General features: G+C 38.9%; 2 protein-coding genes across 5 annotated transcripts; both read right to left on the minus strand.

Moving 5' to 3' along the window:
* Positions 1 to 4126: 4126 nt before the first annotated feature.
* Positions 4127 to 8222, minus strand: LOC103427058 (poly(A)-specific ribonuclease PARN-like). Of its 3 annotated transcripts, none has more exons than XM_070818722.1 (7): positions 7769 to 8222; positions 7150 to 7280; positions 6697 to 7022; positions 6332 to 6445; positions 5869 to 5995; positions 5522 to 5792; positions 4127 to 5036 (listed from the first exon to the last, which is right to left on the minus strand). In XM_070818722.1, exons 1-7 carry the CDS (start codon positions 8131 to 8133, stop codon positions 4196 to 4198), a joined length of 2175 nt encoding a protein of 724 aa, XP_070674823.1. In that variant the 5' UTR covers positions 8134 to 8222; the 3' UTR covers positions 4127 to 4195. The 3 variants fall into 3 exon arrangements, with proteins under 3 accessions (XP_070674823.1, XP_070674824.1, XP_070674825.1); XM_070818723.1 differs by having other exon boundaries at positions 7150 to 7251; positions 7769 to 7905; XM_070818724.1 differs by lacking the exon at positions 7150 to 7280 and having other exon boundaries at positions 7769 to 7896.
* Positions 8223 to 8520: 298 nt separating this feature from the next.
* LOC103427068 (uncharacterized) lies at positions 8521 to 14090 on the minus strand. Of its 2 annotated transcripts, none has more exons than XR_011579094.1 (18): positions 13793 to 14090; positions 13306 to 13368; positions 13005 to 13159; positions 12772 to 12885; positions 12358 to 12423; positions 12018 to 12101; positions 11848 to 11934; positions 11442 to 11533; positions 11298 to 11358; positions 11099 to 11158; positions 10783 to 10843; positions 10414 to 10521; positions 10130 to 10248; positions 9983 to 10054; positions 9807 to 9885; positions 9596 to 9692; positions 9047 to 9180; positions 8521 to 8959 (listed from the first exon to the last, which is right to left on the minus strand). XR_011579094.1 is itself a non-coding variant. In XM_029099388.2 (18 exons), exons 1-17 carry the CDS (start codon positions 13920 to 13922, stop codon positions 9049 to 9051), a joined length of 1587 nt encoding a protein of 528 aa, XP_028955221.2. In that variant the 5' UTR covers positions 13923 to 14090; the 3' UTR covers positions 8521 to 8959; positions 9047 to 9048. The 2 variants fall into 2 exon arrangements, 1 of the variants encoding a protein (XP_028955221.2); XM_029099388.2 differs by having other exon boundaries at positions 9807 to 9892.
* Between the last annotated feature and the right edge of the window lie 2177 nt (positions 14091 to 16267).

Raw genomic sequence — 16267 nt, forward strand, 5'->3', positions numbered from 1 at the left:
GCGCGATACAAACCATGTAGTAGGAGTCCCCCAAGTCGCCGAGCTAGGGGATCTGCTGAAAGAGGTGACAGACAAGGTAAGCAATCAGAGCTCCGGCTGAGTGTTCACCTTCTCCCCATCTTGCAGCAGCATGAAGGATAAAGAGAAGAAAAGTGAGAAGAGATGATATGTGATACTTTTGCTTTTGAAGAAGTAACTTTCCACAGGCTTATTCTTGAACTGAGCTGGAGGGTTTTCTGGTGTCCTCCAGAGTATAAGGCCGACTGAAGAATTTGAGGGTCAAAACAAATCCATCAAATCTAGAGTACGTTCGACCCTGTTGATATGAGATACTTTTGCTTTTAACAGAGTAATGGGTGTATCGGCACGTGTGCTGTTACGCTTGTCTCCACATGCTTCCTTGTATCCTTCACACTTGCCCTATCTGTTCCTCAAGCAGATGCGGTATCTTCCATGGAAGCATAAGATGTTGAAGATGAGTACTCGAGAGCAATGCCAGGTAAGTAATCAGGTAAGGGGTTCCAGGCAGTCAGTTCCTGGCTGGAAGCTTGATTCCAAGTGCTGACTGATTGCTCTCTTTCTCCTTGTCTTGCAGGTAAGAACAAGGCCAAAGGAAAAGACAGGGAAAAAGCATGATATGGGATACTCTTGCTTTTAACCCTGATGATATGAGATATTCTTGCTCTAGTATAGCTTGTTTGCAGAGGTATTATCGGGGGGAAAGAAAGCTGAATATTTCGAAAGGCTTCGTTGGGAGTGCCCTCTTAGATATGAGGAAGGGTTGAGCATTTTTGCAGGTCTGCCTGTCCGTTGGGGATGGAGGTCGACATATATAGGAGTCTCCCTAACAACAAGTAGTAATGCTATTCCTTTACCCTGCTTGGTCCTAGCACGGTAGTGGGAGCTGCCAGCTTCACATGTTTTAACTCTGTCAGAGCACTTTGAAAAAGTGGTCTGTGATATCTGGCTTTCGAGATTCGGAGAATGATGCCTCTTCGATTTTTGAGAAAGCAATCATGCTGGGGGTCTGGCTCTTGAGATTCGGAGAGCAGTGTCTCTTCGATTTTTGAGAAAGTAATCATGTTGGGAGTCTGGCTCTCGAGATTCGGAGGGCGGTGCCTCTTCGATTTTGGAGCAAGCAAAAGTGTTTTCTCGAATGTGAGTAAAGGTTGGGCATGTTTGCTAGTCTACCTTGCCACGAAGCACAGAGGTTGACACACATGGACTTTCCAATTATCCATCAATGGTACTGTTCCTTTACCGTCTCTTCGATTTTGAGAAAGTAGTCATGTTGGGAGTCTGGCTCTCGAGATTCGGAGGACGGTGCCTCTTCGATTTTGGAGCAAACAATCTTGTTGGGAGTGTTTTCTCGAATGTGAGTAAAGGTTGGGCATGTTTGGGCATGTTTGCTAGTCTACCTTGCCACGAAGCACAGAGGTTGACACACAGGGACTTTCCAATTATCCAGCAGTGGTACTGTTCCTTTACCCTTGTGGGTAATAATATGGTAGCTAGACCTTCAAAATTTATGTGTCTAAACTTTGTTAGTGCTGTTTCTTTGCTATTCTTTTACCTTTCTTGGTCAGAGCGATGTAGTGGGAGCTACAAGCTTGACGTGCTCAACTTTGGCAGAGAACTTTGGCAAAGTTATCTGTGGTACCCATGAGCTATTGTTGCGTGTGGGAAGTGGGTGATTGAACAGTAAGATTCATGTGCTTTCTACTTCACCAGAAGTCTTCGACAGAATGCCCATAATTTCCGCAAAGCTGAGTGTGCGTGTGATAGGTGCTGACAATGCTAGAAAAGTAGGTGCCTCTTCGATTTCTGAGATCGGCCCTCGTGGTCTCTGAGCATCCCAGCTTTTGAGAAAGCAATCATGTTGGGGGTCTGGCTCTCGAGATTCGGGGAGCGGTGTCTCTTCGATTTTTGAAAAAGTAATCATGTTGAGAGTCTGGCTCTCGAGATTCAGAGGGCGGTGCCTCTTCGATTTTGGAGCAAGCAATCTTGTTGGGAGTGTTTTCTCAAAATGTGAGTAAAGGTTGGGCATGTTTGCTAGTCTACCTTGCCACGAAGCACAGAGGTTGACACACAGGGACTTTCCAATTATCCAGCAATGGTACTGTTCCTTTACCCTCTCTTCGATTTTTGAGAAAGTAGTCATGTTGGGAGTCTGGCTCTCGAGATTCGGAGGACGGTGCCTCTTCGATTTTGGAGCAAGCAATCTTATTGGGAGTGTTTTCTCGAATGTGAGTAAAGGTTGGGCATGTTTAGGCATGTTTGCTAGTCTACCTTGCCACGAAGCACATAGGTTGACACACAAGGACTTTCCAATTATCCAGCGGTGGTACTGTTCCTTTACCCTTGTGGGTAATAATATGGTAGCTAGACCTTCAAAATTTACGGGTCTAAACTTTTGTTAGTGCTGTTTCTTTGCTATTCTTTTACCTTTCTTGGTCAGAGCGATGTAGTGGGAGCTGCAAGCTTCACGTGCTCAACTTTGGCAGAGAACTTTGGCAAAGTTATCTGTGGTACCCATGAGCTACTGTTGCGTGTGGGAAGTGGGTGATTGAACAGTAAGATTCATGTGTTTTCTACTTCACCAGAAGTCTTCGACAGAATGCCCATAATTTCCGCAAAGCTGAGTGTGCGTGTGACAGGTGCTGACAAGGCTGGAAAAGTAGGTGCCTCTTCGATTTCTGAGATCGGCCCTCGTGGTCTCTGAGAAGCCCAGCTTTTGAGAAAGCGAGCGCCTCTTCGATTTCTGAGATCGGCCTTCGTGGTCTTTGAGCAGCCCATCTTTTGAGAAAGCAAACGCCTTTTCGATTTCTGAGATCAACCCTCGTGGTCTCTAAGCAGCCCAGTTTTTGAGAAAGCAAACGCCTTTTCGATTTCTGAGCAGGCGCCTCTTCGATTTCTGAAGCTCTGTCGAGTGCAGATTTTTATAGGGGCTAGCATTAAGTTCCACAGCACACTTGAATCTCCACCAATAGAAGCTCCATTTTTGCACTTCTAAGATCTTGATTTGTCCGACCTCTTCTCTCTTCAACACCTTTGAAAATGTCTGGCCCCTCCGACCGTCGTTTTGACTTGAACCTTGTTGAAGAGGCAGCCTCGCCTTCTCCAGACAACATATGGCGCCCATCCTTCGTCTCCCCTACTGGTCCTCTTACCGTTGGGGATTCCGTGATGAAGAATGATATGACCGCTGGGGTGGTGGCCAGGAACCTTCTCACTCCCAAAGATAACAGACTACTTTCCAAACGGTCTGATGAGTTAGTTGTTAAGGATTCGCTGGCTCTCAGTGTTCAGTGTGCAGGTTCTGTGTCTAATATGGCCCAACGCCTATTTGCTCGAACCCGCCAAGTTGAATCATTGGCGGCTGAAGTGATGAGTCTCAAACAGGAGATTAGAGGGCTCAAGCATGAGAATAAACAGTTGCACCGGCTCGCACATGACTATGCTACAAACATGAAGAGGAAGTTTGACCAGATGAAGGAAACTGATGGTCAGGTTTTACTTGATCATCAGAGATTTGTGGGTTTGTTCCAAAGGCATTTATTGCCTTCATCTTCTGGGGCTGTACCGCGTACTGAAGCTCCAAATGATCAACCTCTGATGCCTCCTCCTTCTAGGGTTCTGTCCAGTACTGAGGCTCCGAATGATCCCCTGGTGCCTTCTCTTTCTGGGGCTCTACCGACTGCTGAGACTTCTCCTAAGCAACCTTTGTGAAGGCTCCCTCTTGTTTGTTTATTTTGACTCATGTATATGTACATATTTGTAGCTTATCGGGGATATCAATAAATAAACTTTCCTTCATTTCAACGTATTGTGTTAAATACACCAAAGCCTTCTTCGCTAAGTTCTTTGAATTTTCTTTTGTTGAAGCTTGTATGTTGAAGCTTTCTGAGTGGAGCATGTAGGTTGGGGTAGTGTTCCCTTAATTTCCCGAGTGAGGAAAACTTCTCGGTTGGAGACTTGGAAAATCCAAGTCACTGAGTGGGATCGGCTATATGAATCTTAGAACGCCATTGTGCTCGGTCCTGTGGCTTTTCTGATACAATTCCATTTTCTTCCCAATCTTAGGTTCCTAACAGTGTAATAAAATCTACAGATTGCTTCAAGCCAATGTCTCAATAAGAAGAACCTGTATGAATTAGTTTGAATCACTATGTCAGCAAAACCCCAAAGCCGGGCACTAATTAGTTCTCATTCGATCGCCTTCAGAAGCAATTAAAGTATCTATGATCTTGTATTGTGAGCGACGCCCACAGAACGGATCATTTTCTGCAGTGTCTGTGGTACTTCTTCTCAAAATTTCGGTCTTTGAAGCAGGATTCACTTCACTTTTTTCATCGAAGCTCTCCCGTTTTAGGGTCTCTGATGCTTCCTTGGATTCAACCAATTTAGTTTTCCATTTAATACCAACTGCCTCAGCCTGATCAGCAAAAAAGCCTTTTGCGCTGGGTGAACTGCAGATTTCCTTGTAAGTTTCATAATTAGCAGCTCGGGCGCTTCCACCTTCCAAAAGTCCCGCGAGGGGATGCAAAACTGAGACTGGACCATCACTTCTCTCTAATGTTTCCTTCAAAGCCAGAAATTCAGAGACAAATGTTTCCTTGCTAAACTGAACGAATACCGCAGTTTCATCCAAGTGGAAGACAGACGTAACAGAGGTTGGGCCAAAGACTTTTGAAATGCACTCCCTGACGTCTCGTGCCTTGAGTTTTGATGGGAATCCCCAGATTAAAGCAATGTTCTCGGACATAATCTGCAAGTACCTCTTTTTGTGGTTATTGGACCCCGAAGACATTGCATTCTTCTTACCAGTGGTTAAATCAATAATGTCTCCATTACTCCAACTGAGGTATAGATGGTTGATCTGCTTCTGGAGCTTCTCGTTGTGGGCCAACTTTTCAGATGACGAACAGGCCTGAAAATCAATTCCGAGATGACTGCATGTCTGAGCAAAGACGCAGCCTGTCATAAAAGCATCATATCCCGCTTCATGTTTGGCTCCAGAATTCCAGTTGGAGGACCTGCAAATATATAATCTTAATATGAAAAAAACTTAATTCCTTCACCTTTCCTTTCATTTGTATATTAAACAGACATTTTTAGTTACATTACTTAAATTATCTTTCTCCATATGTAATAGTTTCTATAAGAGAGATCCATATGGTATGCACAAGTATATACATCTCGTAAGACAAGTAGAAATAGAAACAAAAGGGCAAACTTTTATGAACTTGTTCTCCAACAGATTTCTAGAGTTGGTTGCATCTAAAGGTCATGCGTAATTAACCCCGGTCAACAAATGTCATGCTAGCCTAGTTGTATTCAGACAGATCTCTAAACGGCCTATGCCATTGATGAAAGTTAATTGAAATGTTCTCCTTCATCTGTTGGGTTTCCACTATATCCTTTTTTCATTTGAAATGTGACAATAGAAACCATTGGGACCAATTAAATGAATAAAGCACAACCGAGATATCATTACGGATAGGGAATGGAAGAAGCAAACCTCAAATCATCCACCTGAACTTCAACGTTGACACACATTTGGACTTCCGAATCAGTGCTTTTCTTCCCAAGAGCAATTTGTGGGCATAACAAGGCAAATGCTGATGAAAGTGATGCTCGGGATTTCTTCATCCGTTGTTGGAGCACATCATCCGTGTTCAATAGTACTTTGGTGTCAATGACGTGTGGAAAGTACTTGTTAACAGTTGAGACAAATTCTTCAGCAGTCGAAGGAAGAGGGCCCAGGAATTTGCTGTATACATGGGCAATATCTGCATGACAAGAAGAAGACATATTAGTCATAAAATCAAATTGACCTTTATATGAAACTAACACCAATATTCGTACCAAGAAAGCAATTGTGACCAACAATCAACTTTTGTTCTGAGGAAAGAAGGTCAATAACATGACGAAACCCAACTGCCGCTTGAACTTTCACCTCTGCTTCCCTACGATGTTCATCCTTCACCTCTTTCTACAAATGATTTCATACAAAAAACTTTAATTCCTCCTGAGGTAGAGATAAACATCACACAATAACAAATATATTGATATCCTTTTGTGAAAATTTCTGTTCTCCCTAATGCACCTACAGCATTACGCAAAATTATGCCCTAAGAGTAAATTATAATAAACATTGTTGTTTGTTTATTAACCTTTAGGAAGTAAATTTTTTCAAACGAAATCAACTAAAATTCTAATTACTAAAAGACTGCAAAACCATATAACAAAGTAACATACCAAGTAGACTTTCACATTTGAGCGTTTGGAAATTTCACATCATATATACTGGAGGAAACAAAGTACTTACCAGAAGTAACTCTCTGTCATCCTTGGACTCTGTCTGCACAACTAGTTGCTGTTGACAGGACTTTTCACCATTTATCTGAACATAAGAGAGATCTTGGAAATGCCTTGTAATGACCTGCATGCATTCATTTTCATATCAGCATATAATTATAAAAGTAAAACATAATACAAGAACAAAAAAATTGAAACCAGGTTTCAAGTTAAACTTCCTTGAACCAGCAAACCCAAGGTGAATCGATTAAATTTGATTATTTGACGCAATTACCAAAGACTACGTAAGGATCGTGTCTGACCATAATCCAAAATTAACCAGTTGTAAGTAAGAATTTTATTGTATAAGATCAAAATGTAAAAAACCAAAATTACCATTTGAATCAACCTAAGCTGATGAGAAGTGAATCCCCTCAGACTAAGAGCTGGACGCATCTTGAAGAAAATGGTTTGTAACTGTTGGGAGTCATTTGAGTCTCCCTGAAACTGGAATCCTCCCTTACTACTTCTTAACAAACGATCACGCCATTCAGTGAATGAGTTCTTCATCCGTTCAGCGAAGAGAGTGTCAGCCATCTTGACCACTGGCATGTGCGTATGTTCCTTCAAGTTTGAACATCTAGCCAATAACTCATCATCATATGCCAAACTCAAACGTCTCAGCGCCTCACTTTCCTGCTCTCTGGATAAATAAGATATTCCTGAGATAATACAACAGTTTAACTTTACAACTGAAAGCATCATATAAAAAAGCTAGATGAAGTAACATTCCCACCATTTACGAAATCTTAACCATTAATTCAAAAAGCAATCAAACAAATGCACTACCTTCATGTATGCAGACATTAAAATCAAACTGGTATTTAGCTAAGAAATCGATCGATGTAGTCTGGCAGAGAAACTCAAATGCTGGGCCTGCAAGCGGAAGCTCTTGACGAGGAAAAATGTAGAAATTGTGCCTGTCAGCACACCCATATTTTTACACGATAAAAACCATGTAAAAAGTTCAAAACGAAACGCCGTATTTACACAAACTTATTCAATCTCAGAAATTGTGCGCCTTTGCATTAGCTTCAAACTATCCTAGCCAACAAACACATGTATAATATTACTTATAAACCCGGGAAAGTAAGCAATTTTAAGCAAAGCAAATCTTCATTTTTCTTTTTTAAAGTTCAATTTTACCTACATTTATCAGAAAAATCCAGAAATAGAGCTTTTCATTCCAAATGCCAAGATCAAAGCAAAAGACTCAAACTTTACATTTTCTTCTCATCCAAAATTTCTCAGCAACCAAACACGTAAGTGTAACAAAAGCAAATTGCAATGTCCCATTAGCAAGAAAATCATGTCAATCCCTAACTTCTGTTATTTTCTTTCTTCAACTTTCTAGGCAGCCAAACAGTACACAAACTAAAAACAGAAATAAAAAAGCAAAGGCACGTACGGATGAGCAATGAAGGAGCGCTTGGAGGAGTCCCATCGGAAGGGGCAAACGCCGAACTGAAGCACGGCGAACTTCTCGGCCGAGTCCTTGACCTTGAGGTAGCAGACGTCGGCGCGGTCGAACTCCAGAGAGTCGCGCCACGGCGCGCTGGTGATTCCGGTCATCTCGAGATCGATGGCCACGAAGTCTGCGGCGGCAACATGGCGGCGCAGGTCGGCCAGAGCCGGCTCGAAGTTCGATTTGGTCACGTTTTTCAGAGGAAAGGTGGAGGATTGCTGTTGTAATGATGACGAGGAGGAGGAGGAGTGGGATATGGCACGTGATATAGCACGTGAAAGCACCCTCGCCGGCCGGTGAGTGTTCATTGACTGAGCATTTGCCTGAGCCTTCGGCCTTCGGGGTTTATGCAGAGAGTGAGTTTTCGGCACAAGGAAGAAGATGAAATGGTATCGCTTACGACGTCGTTTCTGCAAGTTTTCAATAATCCTTTCCTGATAGAATCGGGTCGGGTAAGCCCAACTTGAAAGCTATAAGTTTCTTCTTCCATCTCGGAAAATGATTTCTACGCGCCATTTTTCTCTTTTTTCGCACCTCCATTCAAAATATTGTATATTTTGTGTACTTTTGTTTGTAACTAGAAGCGAATTCTTTATTTTAATTTCGATTACAAATAAGTAAACATGTCACGAACATTGTGTTTTGTTAAAATCCTATTGTTTTAAGTTCAGAGCAAATCATCATTTACAATGGAATTTGATGAATTATAAATAATTATTATTATACGTTATAACTACAAGAAAGTTGTCTTCTCCGAATTTGGTAAGCATGTAACAATTTCAAATGCTCGCCTTACATACATCAAATTTTTACAACAACAATCAAGACTTATCCCACTAAGTGAAGTCGACGGTATAAATCCTAGAACGCTATTGCGCTCGGTTTTACGTCATGCATCAAATGTTTAGATTCGCATAAACATTCTTCAATCACCATTCTGTATGACTTCATTCTCTCTTAAGCATATCGGAACGTTTTCCGCCATGCAAATAACCTTTCGGACGAGTTCAGTTCCCACTGAAACAAAATTGTACCCTCCCAATCGCAGCACCCCGCGAAAAATGTAGAACTTGTTTCAACACTCGAACTAAATTCGCAGGATTTCTAGCTCCGAAGAAATTCTCTCAAATGAACCTGCAAAGATTTACGCGGTTGCTGGCTTCATTGGAGGGGACTTCCAGACGCACTAGCCAATTAAAACTAAAAGAATGCTCTACTTACATTTATAAAGCTTGAGTTAAACGAGCAGCGAATGCCCCATCGAGGGAATGCTTTACAGGGTTGGAGAAATAGAAACCCTGTTCTGTTACAAATTCAGGTGGAACGTATCTGCCAATGGGATCTATTTGAAATTCCTGAAAGACCAGAAATAATATCGAAATCAAAGATAAGATAGATGCAGACGAACACAATTATAATTCTGTAGATAACACCACACACGCACTGATCTACAGTTTCACCAAGTAGAGCTAAAGACCTGCAGAACTTTGGATTTCGTTTTTTCTAAAGAACGTGATATTAACATTTTAACAGCACATTTATTTCCTACTTGGTAAAGTGCAAGCACCGGATTTTGTTGACCGGAGCTCAAAAAATAATATGCCAGTAAGTTCAACAGTTCCCATTTGCAATTTAAAAACATGAGACAGTCCGTTCTTTCTGGTAAGCGAAAACTATTAAGCAGTTCTTTACCATCGAAAGAGCATGTACTGAAAAACGAAATGGAATATAGCGTTAAATAAAATTCAGGTTAGTCTTTAGACTCTTTACCGGATGCCTGAGAAGAAATGCAGCTATCCTCTCTTCATTCTCTTCAGGATCTATAGAGCAGGTACTGTATACCAAAACACCACCAGGCTTGACCAATCTGTAAATGCACGTTAAGCTCAGACTTGCAGTAAAATTAACAGGAAAATACAGTTGACCAATGAATTTATTTTTTCCTTGAAGAGAGAGAGAGAGAGAGGTGTATTGGTATTACAGAGAGGCTGCATCGAGAAGCTCATCCTGCAAACTTTTAAGCTGCTCCATATCCTCTAATTTCCTGTTCCAACGCAAGTCGGCTCTCTTCAAAAGTTAAAAAGAAAAGTAGCATCAACTAACAAAACAATTTTTTAAAATCAAATGAACACAATACATGCCATCTTATACAATCACCTTCGAGAGAACACCCAGTCCAGAACATGGAGCATCCAACAGAACTTTATCACACTTCGTACTATTGTTATCCTGGAGAAAATGATGATGAACACATAAGAAATTTTGTGTCCGGAATAACAATGTTGTACAGGGTTGATGACTTACAGAAAAAGTACGGATATCCGAATGCACATTGGTGATCACACCATCTACTTGGTGCAACTTGGCCGTCTCTTTGAGGATTCTCAACCGGCCTTCATTTATGTCAACTGCATATACCATACCTGAAACCCAATGTAAGTCTCTCCGGTTATCTATAGTTTCACAAAATCAATGATAAAGGAAGACTAGAGGGTCTTAACATTATCATCATTTCGTCCAATTTATCAGTACAAGGATAAGACTTCTATCTATTCTTACACAAGTATATTATCCGAGATAACATATACCTTGGCCACTCAAAAGGGATGCCATGTAAAGAGTCTTTCCTCCAGGAGCAGCACAACAATCAATAATGCTTTCACCTGGTTGAGGATCTACAACTGAAACTACCAGACCTGTAATGAGATTGCACTATACAATTTGAGGAGATGCTAAAATAAAGGTCTAAAATTAAAGTGGAAAACTAGATCGAATTTCTGTAAGCTAAGTACAGGAAAAAAAGAATCAAGCTCTAGCAAAATGTTTCAATTTTCGAGGCATACATGAAAAAGTGTGGACAAATGTGATTCTATAACAAAAAATCATCTGATAGGCATGTGGTACATGTATGAAAAACAGAAACGATATCATACTAACTAAAATCAAGAAGAATTGACCTGCACTTTCATCCTGAACTGAACATAAACCTTCTTTCAATAGACCGGCCTGTATGACCAACTGAATCAACAAAATTTAGGTAGGTAAGGACCTTTTCCAGTTCTCTAAAAAGTACAGAATATCCCACATTGAATATTCACAAAACTAGTTGTACAAGGCATCTATATTCGCACTTTAATTTGTTTTAAGAAAAACTCAAAACTACAAAATGACATCTCAAGCCAGTATTTTCTGCAGAAAATATAGAAAAAATAGAATGGTACTCCATACATAAACAATGGGCTCGTTGAAATGAACTGCATGGTTAACTTATACCTGCAACCCTGTTTTCACACGGACAAAATCATTCAAATGCGAAGAGAGCTCATGCGGAACCTAAGTTCAAGAAAATAAATCAATAAACTGAGCAAGTAGATATGGTTATAGAGGCTTCAAGCATAAATTATAGTCAGTCTACATTTTCAAGGAATTTCGACGTTGTCAAATTAAAAACTGAAAAAGGATAATCCAGCACCTTTAAGACATTAAGCTTTGTCACAAGGTCAGCTCTTGAAACACCTTTCCCACTGTTTGCCCTGAAATTAGCACCAGAAAAAGGTAAACAAGATATTTCATGTTCTATACTAGAAGGATAACAAAAAGGAAAGACACTAGAAACCTTAAGCTGAAACTAGGATCACTGTTATTCCACGTCATCAATCTAATTGCTTCTTCTTGTCCAAGATGTTTTGTCCATCGCCTCACCATCCACTAGAAAATTGAAATTACTGTAAATAAGGAGGGGGCAAAGATGAAAACAAAGTATCAAGGCCAGGCATACGAGATTTTGTTACTCAAGTTTTGATTCCTCCAGAGGTGGAAATGTCAAAATTTCACGGAAATCTACAACTACTGAGCAGTATTGAATGCTTAGGAGTGGATTGTGGTGGTAAAACATCTATTATCGACAATAGTTCGTCAAATCAATAGATGTTAACTTTATGTTTTTAGCTCCATGGTGGTCCCAGATTATCCTATCCCAGTATTGAACAAAGGTATGAACAACATAGCAATTCTAATCTTACAACAGGATGAGAATGCAAAGTGGCAAGAGCACGTGCTTGTGCGCGGTCATCACCCTCCAATTTGGGTAGAGGAAGAGAGTTGGTTTCCTGCAAACCCATAATTGAAAACATTTGATGAATACCTTAGTATAATTGCATAATTATACCACAAAAATTAAAAAATGGCATACCATGAGAAGAACAAGCTTCCGGAGAATAGCATTAACCAAGTTTCCAGCACCATGTCTAAGGGCAACTTTTGCAAGCCTCACATTCTGCAGTTTATGGAACAAATATGGCATTTAGAAAAATAACTCGATTACACAAAATGTTGAAAATGTTTATAGGAAACTACTACAAAAAATTTTGAACATCCAAAATATCTGAACCTAGTTGTGATGAATACTACATCATTGGCAGGCCAAAATCAGAAAGGTCAGATCGAGATGATGATCGAGTCTTTTAGAAAACTCTCCAGCTACCACAGATGGTTGAGGTAAAATAGGATAAATTAAAAAGAGACAAATTTACCTCATCTACAACAGCATATGGTGGCATATCCAGCTTAACAATCTCATAGAAACCAATACGAAGAATCTGCACCGGTTGAGAGCACTAAACTTAGCTACTTGGTCGCAAGGAAAGTAAAGTCACAGTCACAATTTCCAACCATTTAAAGTAACTAGATAATTAATTGCAATTCCTATTGCTTCAGTTCTAACCATTGATGTAATTGCAAATACGTCCATCCATCATTGAATTGCATCAAACTATCCACATAACTGAAAGACATTCCAATGAACCTACATAGGATATGTCTTCCAACGCATTGCGGCAGGTGCAAGAGATACTAGATATTTAAATAAAAGAATGGGACTTAACGGTTGAAAGTTAAATTGGGGCAGGTGCAAAATAGCATGTAATAAACATGTGAGAGTAAAATACCTGTAAAAGAAGTGGTTCCATCCTAGCAAATGTGTTTCCATCATTGCACAGTGAACTTATCAAATGATCAAGATATCTCTTCCAACGGATAGTGCCGCCAACAATATCAGTGACCTATAAAGTTGAAATTAATAGAAAATGCCAACACAAAAGAGAGAAATATTCAGCTAAGAATTCAGTCCAAGATAACTTCCAACAAACAAGACAGTAGGAACTAGGAAGAGAGAGATAACCAATCTAAGATCACGATCCTCTAAATCCCGTGTACGAAACCCAAGAGTTCTTCCAACATATCCCATCTCATTTTCACCAGAACCTTTCCCTTTCTCATTGAGAAGATCAGCAAAAGCACCTCCCATCTCTATTCTCATCAATCTCACCGCCGAAACTGAGCAAGCAAAAACAACCCACACTACGAATTAACATTTACAAGAAAATGCAGCTCCTTTCTTCCTCTTGTGTGAAAATTTAATCACAGTAAAAGTAAAACCAGCCATTAATGCACATAAAGCAAACATCATAATCCAAACTTACCAGCTCTGTGAGGAGAAACCTCCAAATTCACCTTCTGGATTTTGTGTGAGGGATTGAAACTACCTACAGAATCACACAACTTTTAGTGACACTGTGACAGTAACAAGTAACTCACTCCAGCATCAATTTGGAACCAAATTCACACTCCCAACTAAATTTACACGCTCCCAACACATGAGTTCACTAATTTTCCAACAAAGATTACAACTTTTTCAGCGACCAAACTTACACAGTCCCAAACTGTTTTGTCACTAATTTACCAATAAAGATTACAACTTTTTGTAGTGACAGTAAAATTGGAAGAAAATTCAGATTCCTGCTAAAATTACACACTCCCAAACTGTTTCTTTCAACAAAGACTGCAAATTTTGTAATGCCAACGAAGCTCGACAAATGTAGGCCCTGTCGTCTGAACCAGAATCTCATATGATTATCCAAAAATTTTCTTTTCTGAACATTTTCTAGGGAAACAAACAGAAAGTTTCACCTTTTCTAGGAGTAGAGACGGATGTTTTTGTTCTCTTATCAAACTTGAGTGACTTGGGGGAAGAAGAAGAAGAAGAAGGTCTGTTGGTGTCTGCAGGGAGAAGCAGGCGGAGAGAGAGTACGAGCGCCATGGTTGGTTGGTGCTGTCTGCTGAGTCGCAACTCCCTGTTTTCCACTCCGGTAAAGCAACTGGATAAAATTTGATTTGTTCGAAATAAAAAATAAACTTAATTTAGTTCCACTTCCGCCCCTCTACTCCCCATACTCTGTAGTTCTTCCCCTAATATCTTAGGAAAATGCTACCCTAACATTTATTTTTACAACTCACGCATATTTGTTGATTTTAGTCATTCATCTTTTTCAATTCATTCGATTTGACGATTAAAAATTGAAAGGGGTGTGAGAAGTGAAATTGATGTGTGAATAACACTACCATATTTTATTTATAGAACACGTCATAGTCACATTTTTTGTCATCTTCTAAAAATTATCTATAAAAAAATTCACTAAATTTATAGAGACAATTTAGTTACTTGTATGTGTCGAATATATTGACAATTATAGTAACAAGTAGAATGCTCATGGTGACCCATCAAATTTTTTATTTATATGAATGACTAAACGGTCTAAGATAAAACGAATTATTGTTGATTATCGTTGACTGATGATAAATAGAACAAAACAGTTCCAATTATAATATTTGTATGATAAAATGATGTTACGTTAGAAAAAGAAGGATTTTCCTCGAAATAGAGAATGAGAGAAGTATTATCCATCTTTAAAAACATGACCTTTTGCCAAATTTGTTTATTATCTTGTTATACTGTGAGTTATAAAAAAAAAGGGGTGACTAGTAAAAAAATAAATTCAACAATTTGGTGTAAAGTGACCCAATTTTTAAAATTGGGAAGCTGAAAATCAAATTGAAAGTTGATAGCAAATTGGAACAAGGTACCGAGCGAGCACAAGAGAGAGGTTTACATAAACTGAAGATGTTAAAATGACGATATTTCAAATTAATCACGTGATATTGTATGAAAAAAAAAGTTAAAACATGTTTGGGCCCATTTTATTTATTGACACATGATCTAAGTAAGACTTACAAGTTGCCCTATTAAAAGTTGTGTCAACAAATGAATCGATTCTGTATGTCAAAATAACATTGCTGTATTCCATTACGGATACAAGTAAGGCAAGAACAAGGCAGTGCTTAAGCAAGTCCACAGCGAAGGTTTTGAGGTTAATATACTATATATGATAGGAATAACCTACTTTAATGACATTACCCTTTTCTGTTCTCACTTTTTTCATTGTGATGAACGGTGTATTTTTGCTCACTATTTTATTTATTATTATCGTGTGAGTTTAAATTTTGAGATTTGTATCTATCTGTTATAGAAGTCTCGAAATTTAAACTCATCTAACAATATTAAATAGAGTGATGAGTATCACCATTACTTGAGGATAGTGAGCAAAAATATTTCCTATGACGAAGGGGAAAAGATGTTTTGGGAATGTCTTTCCTCAAAGTTAAAAAGAAACTTGTGCTTTGGTTGTGAAAAACTATACATAAATTCTTTTAAGGCCAACCAACTATTTTTGTTAATGTATTTCTATCATTGCGTAATTTCCCATGAAAATAAACTCACAATTAAGTGGTACGACACCTATTCTTAATCTGCCATCTTGTGTTTAGTTTCCTTGTCCTTTGATAAAAACTTTGTAATTCATTAAGTGATATTTTACACTGATATACAACATAGAGAAAACAGTTCGAACTTGAAACACAGTGGATTGAAAGATAAAATCTTTACCACTAAATCCATCACCACTTGCAGCAGTAATTCATTAGTAGTGTCAATATTTTTGTAACCTATACATGAGAAATGTTAATGGGGAACTCTCTCAAAGTGGCACTTTCCACGGATTCTCTGTCACCTCACAATTTAACGTTAATTTTCAAGCTAACATTATAAAATATTGTGCAAAAAACATGCGGCGACATAGAGTTCATACAAAATTATACTTTTGAAATAATCTCTTTACCATATCTCATCTATACGTATATACTCAAATTCATCCCCTTCTGTCTGTAATTGGTCATCATTCAACAAAGCCCGACACGATAACCCTCCAAATGTCACCACTTATCAAGTACAAATTTTGTCCATGTTTCCAAGTTTACTTGTTTTCTTTCACCGAAATGAAAAAAAAAAAGAGAGAGCATATTTTCTGATAAAAAAAAAAGAACAAAAAAAGAAAAAGAAAAGCATATTTGTTTTCAATGTTTTGGTTGCTCTTGGAATAAAGTTGTCAACCTCCAAAGTCCAAAGCTCTTTTCCTTCGGTATTAAGAAAGTCCCAAAAACAAAAGAGATTTTCAGTGTGTCTGAAACACATCAATATATGTCATTAAACATGTAAATTGACATTTAATAAAGAGAATAAAACAAATTTATCTACTTATGTAATAACAT

The sequence above is a fragment of the Malus domestica genome, chromosome 03, assembly GCF_042453785.1.
Source record: "Malus domestica chromosome 03, GDT2T_hap1".
Classification (NCBI taxonomy): Eukaryota; Viridiplantae; Streptophyta; class Magnoliopsida; order Rosales; family Rosaceae; genus Malus; species Malus domestica.

Bases quoted from the DNA above. Each gene is read 5' to 3' on its own strand.
- LOC103427068 (XM_029099388.2), bottom strand. From the start codon at position 13,922: ATGGCGCTCGTACTCTCTCTCCGCCTGCTTCTCCCTGCAGACACCAAC. The intron at 11,935-12,017 runs GTATGCCATTTT...ATGGGTTTGCAG, and splicing joins GGAAGCTTGTTCTTCTCATG to GAAACCAACTCTCTTCCTCT. The intron at 10,055-10,129 runs GTAAGTCATCAA...CATTTTCTCCAG, and splicing joins CGGATATCCGTACTTTTTCT to GATAACAATAGTACGAAGTG.
- LOC103427058 (XM_070818722.1), bottom strand. From the start codon at position 8,133: ATGAACACTCACCGGCCGGCGAGGGTGCTTTCACGTGCTATATCACGT. The intron at 7,281-7,768 runs GTACGTGCCTTT...GTGTGCTGACAG, and splicing joins CGCTCCTTCATTGCTCATCC to GCACAATTTCTACATTTTTC. The intron at 6,446-6,696 runs GTAATTTTGGTT...GAATGCATGCAG, and splicing joins AGCTTAGGTTGATTCAAATG to GTCATTACAAGGCATTTCCA.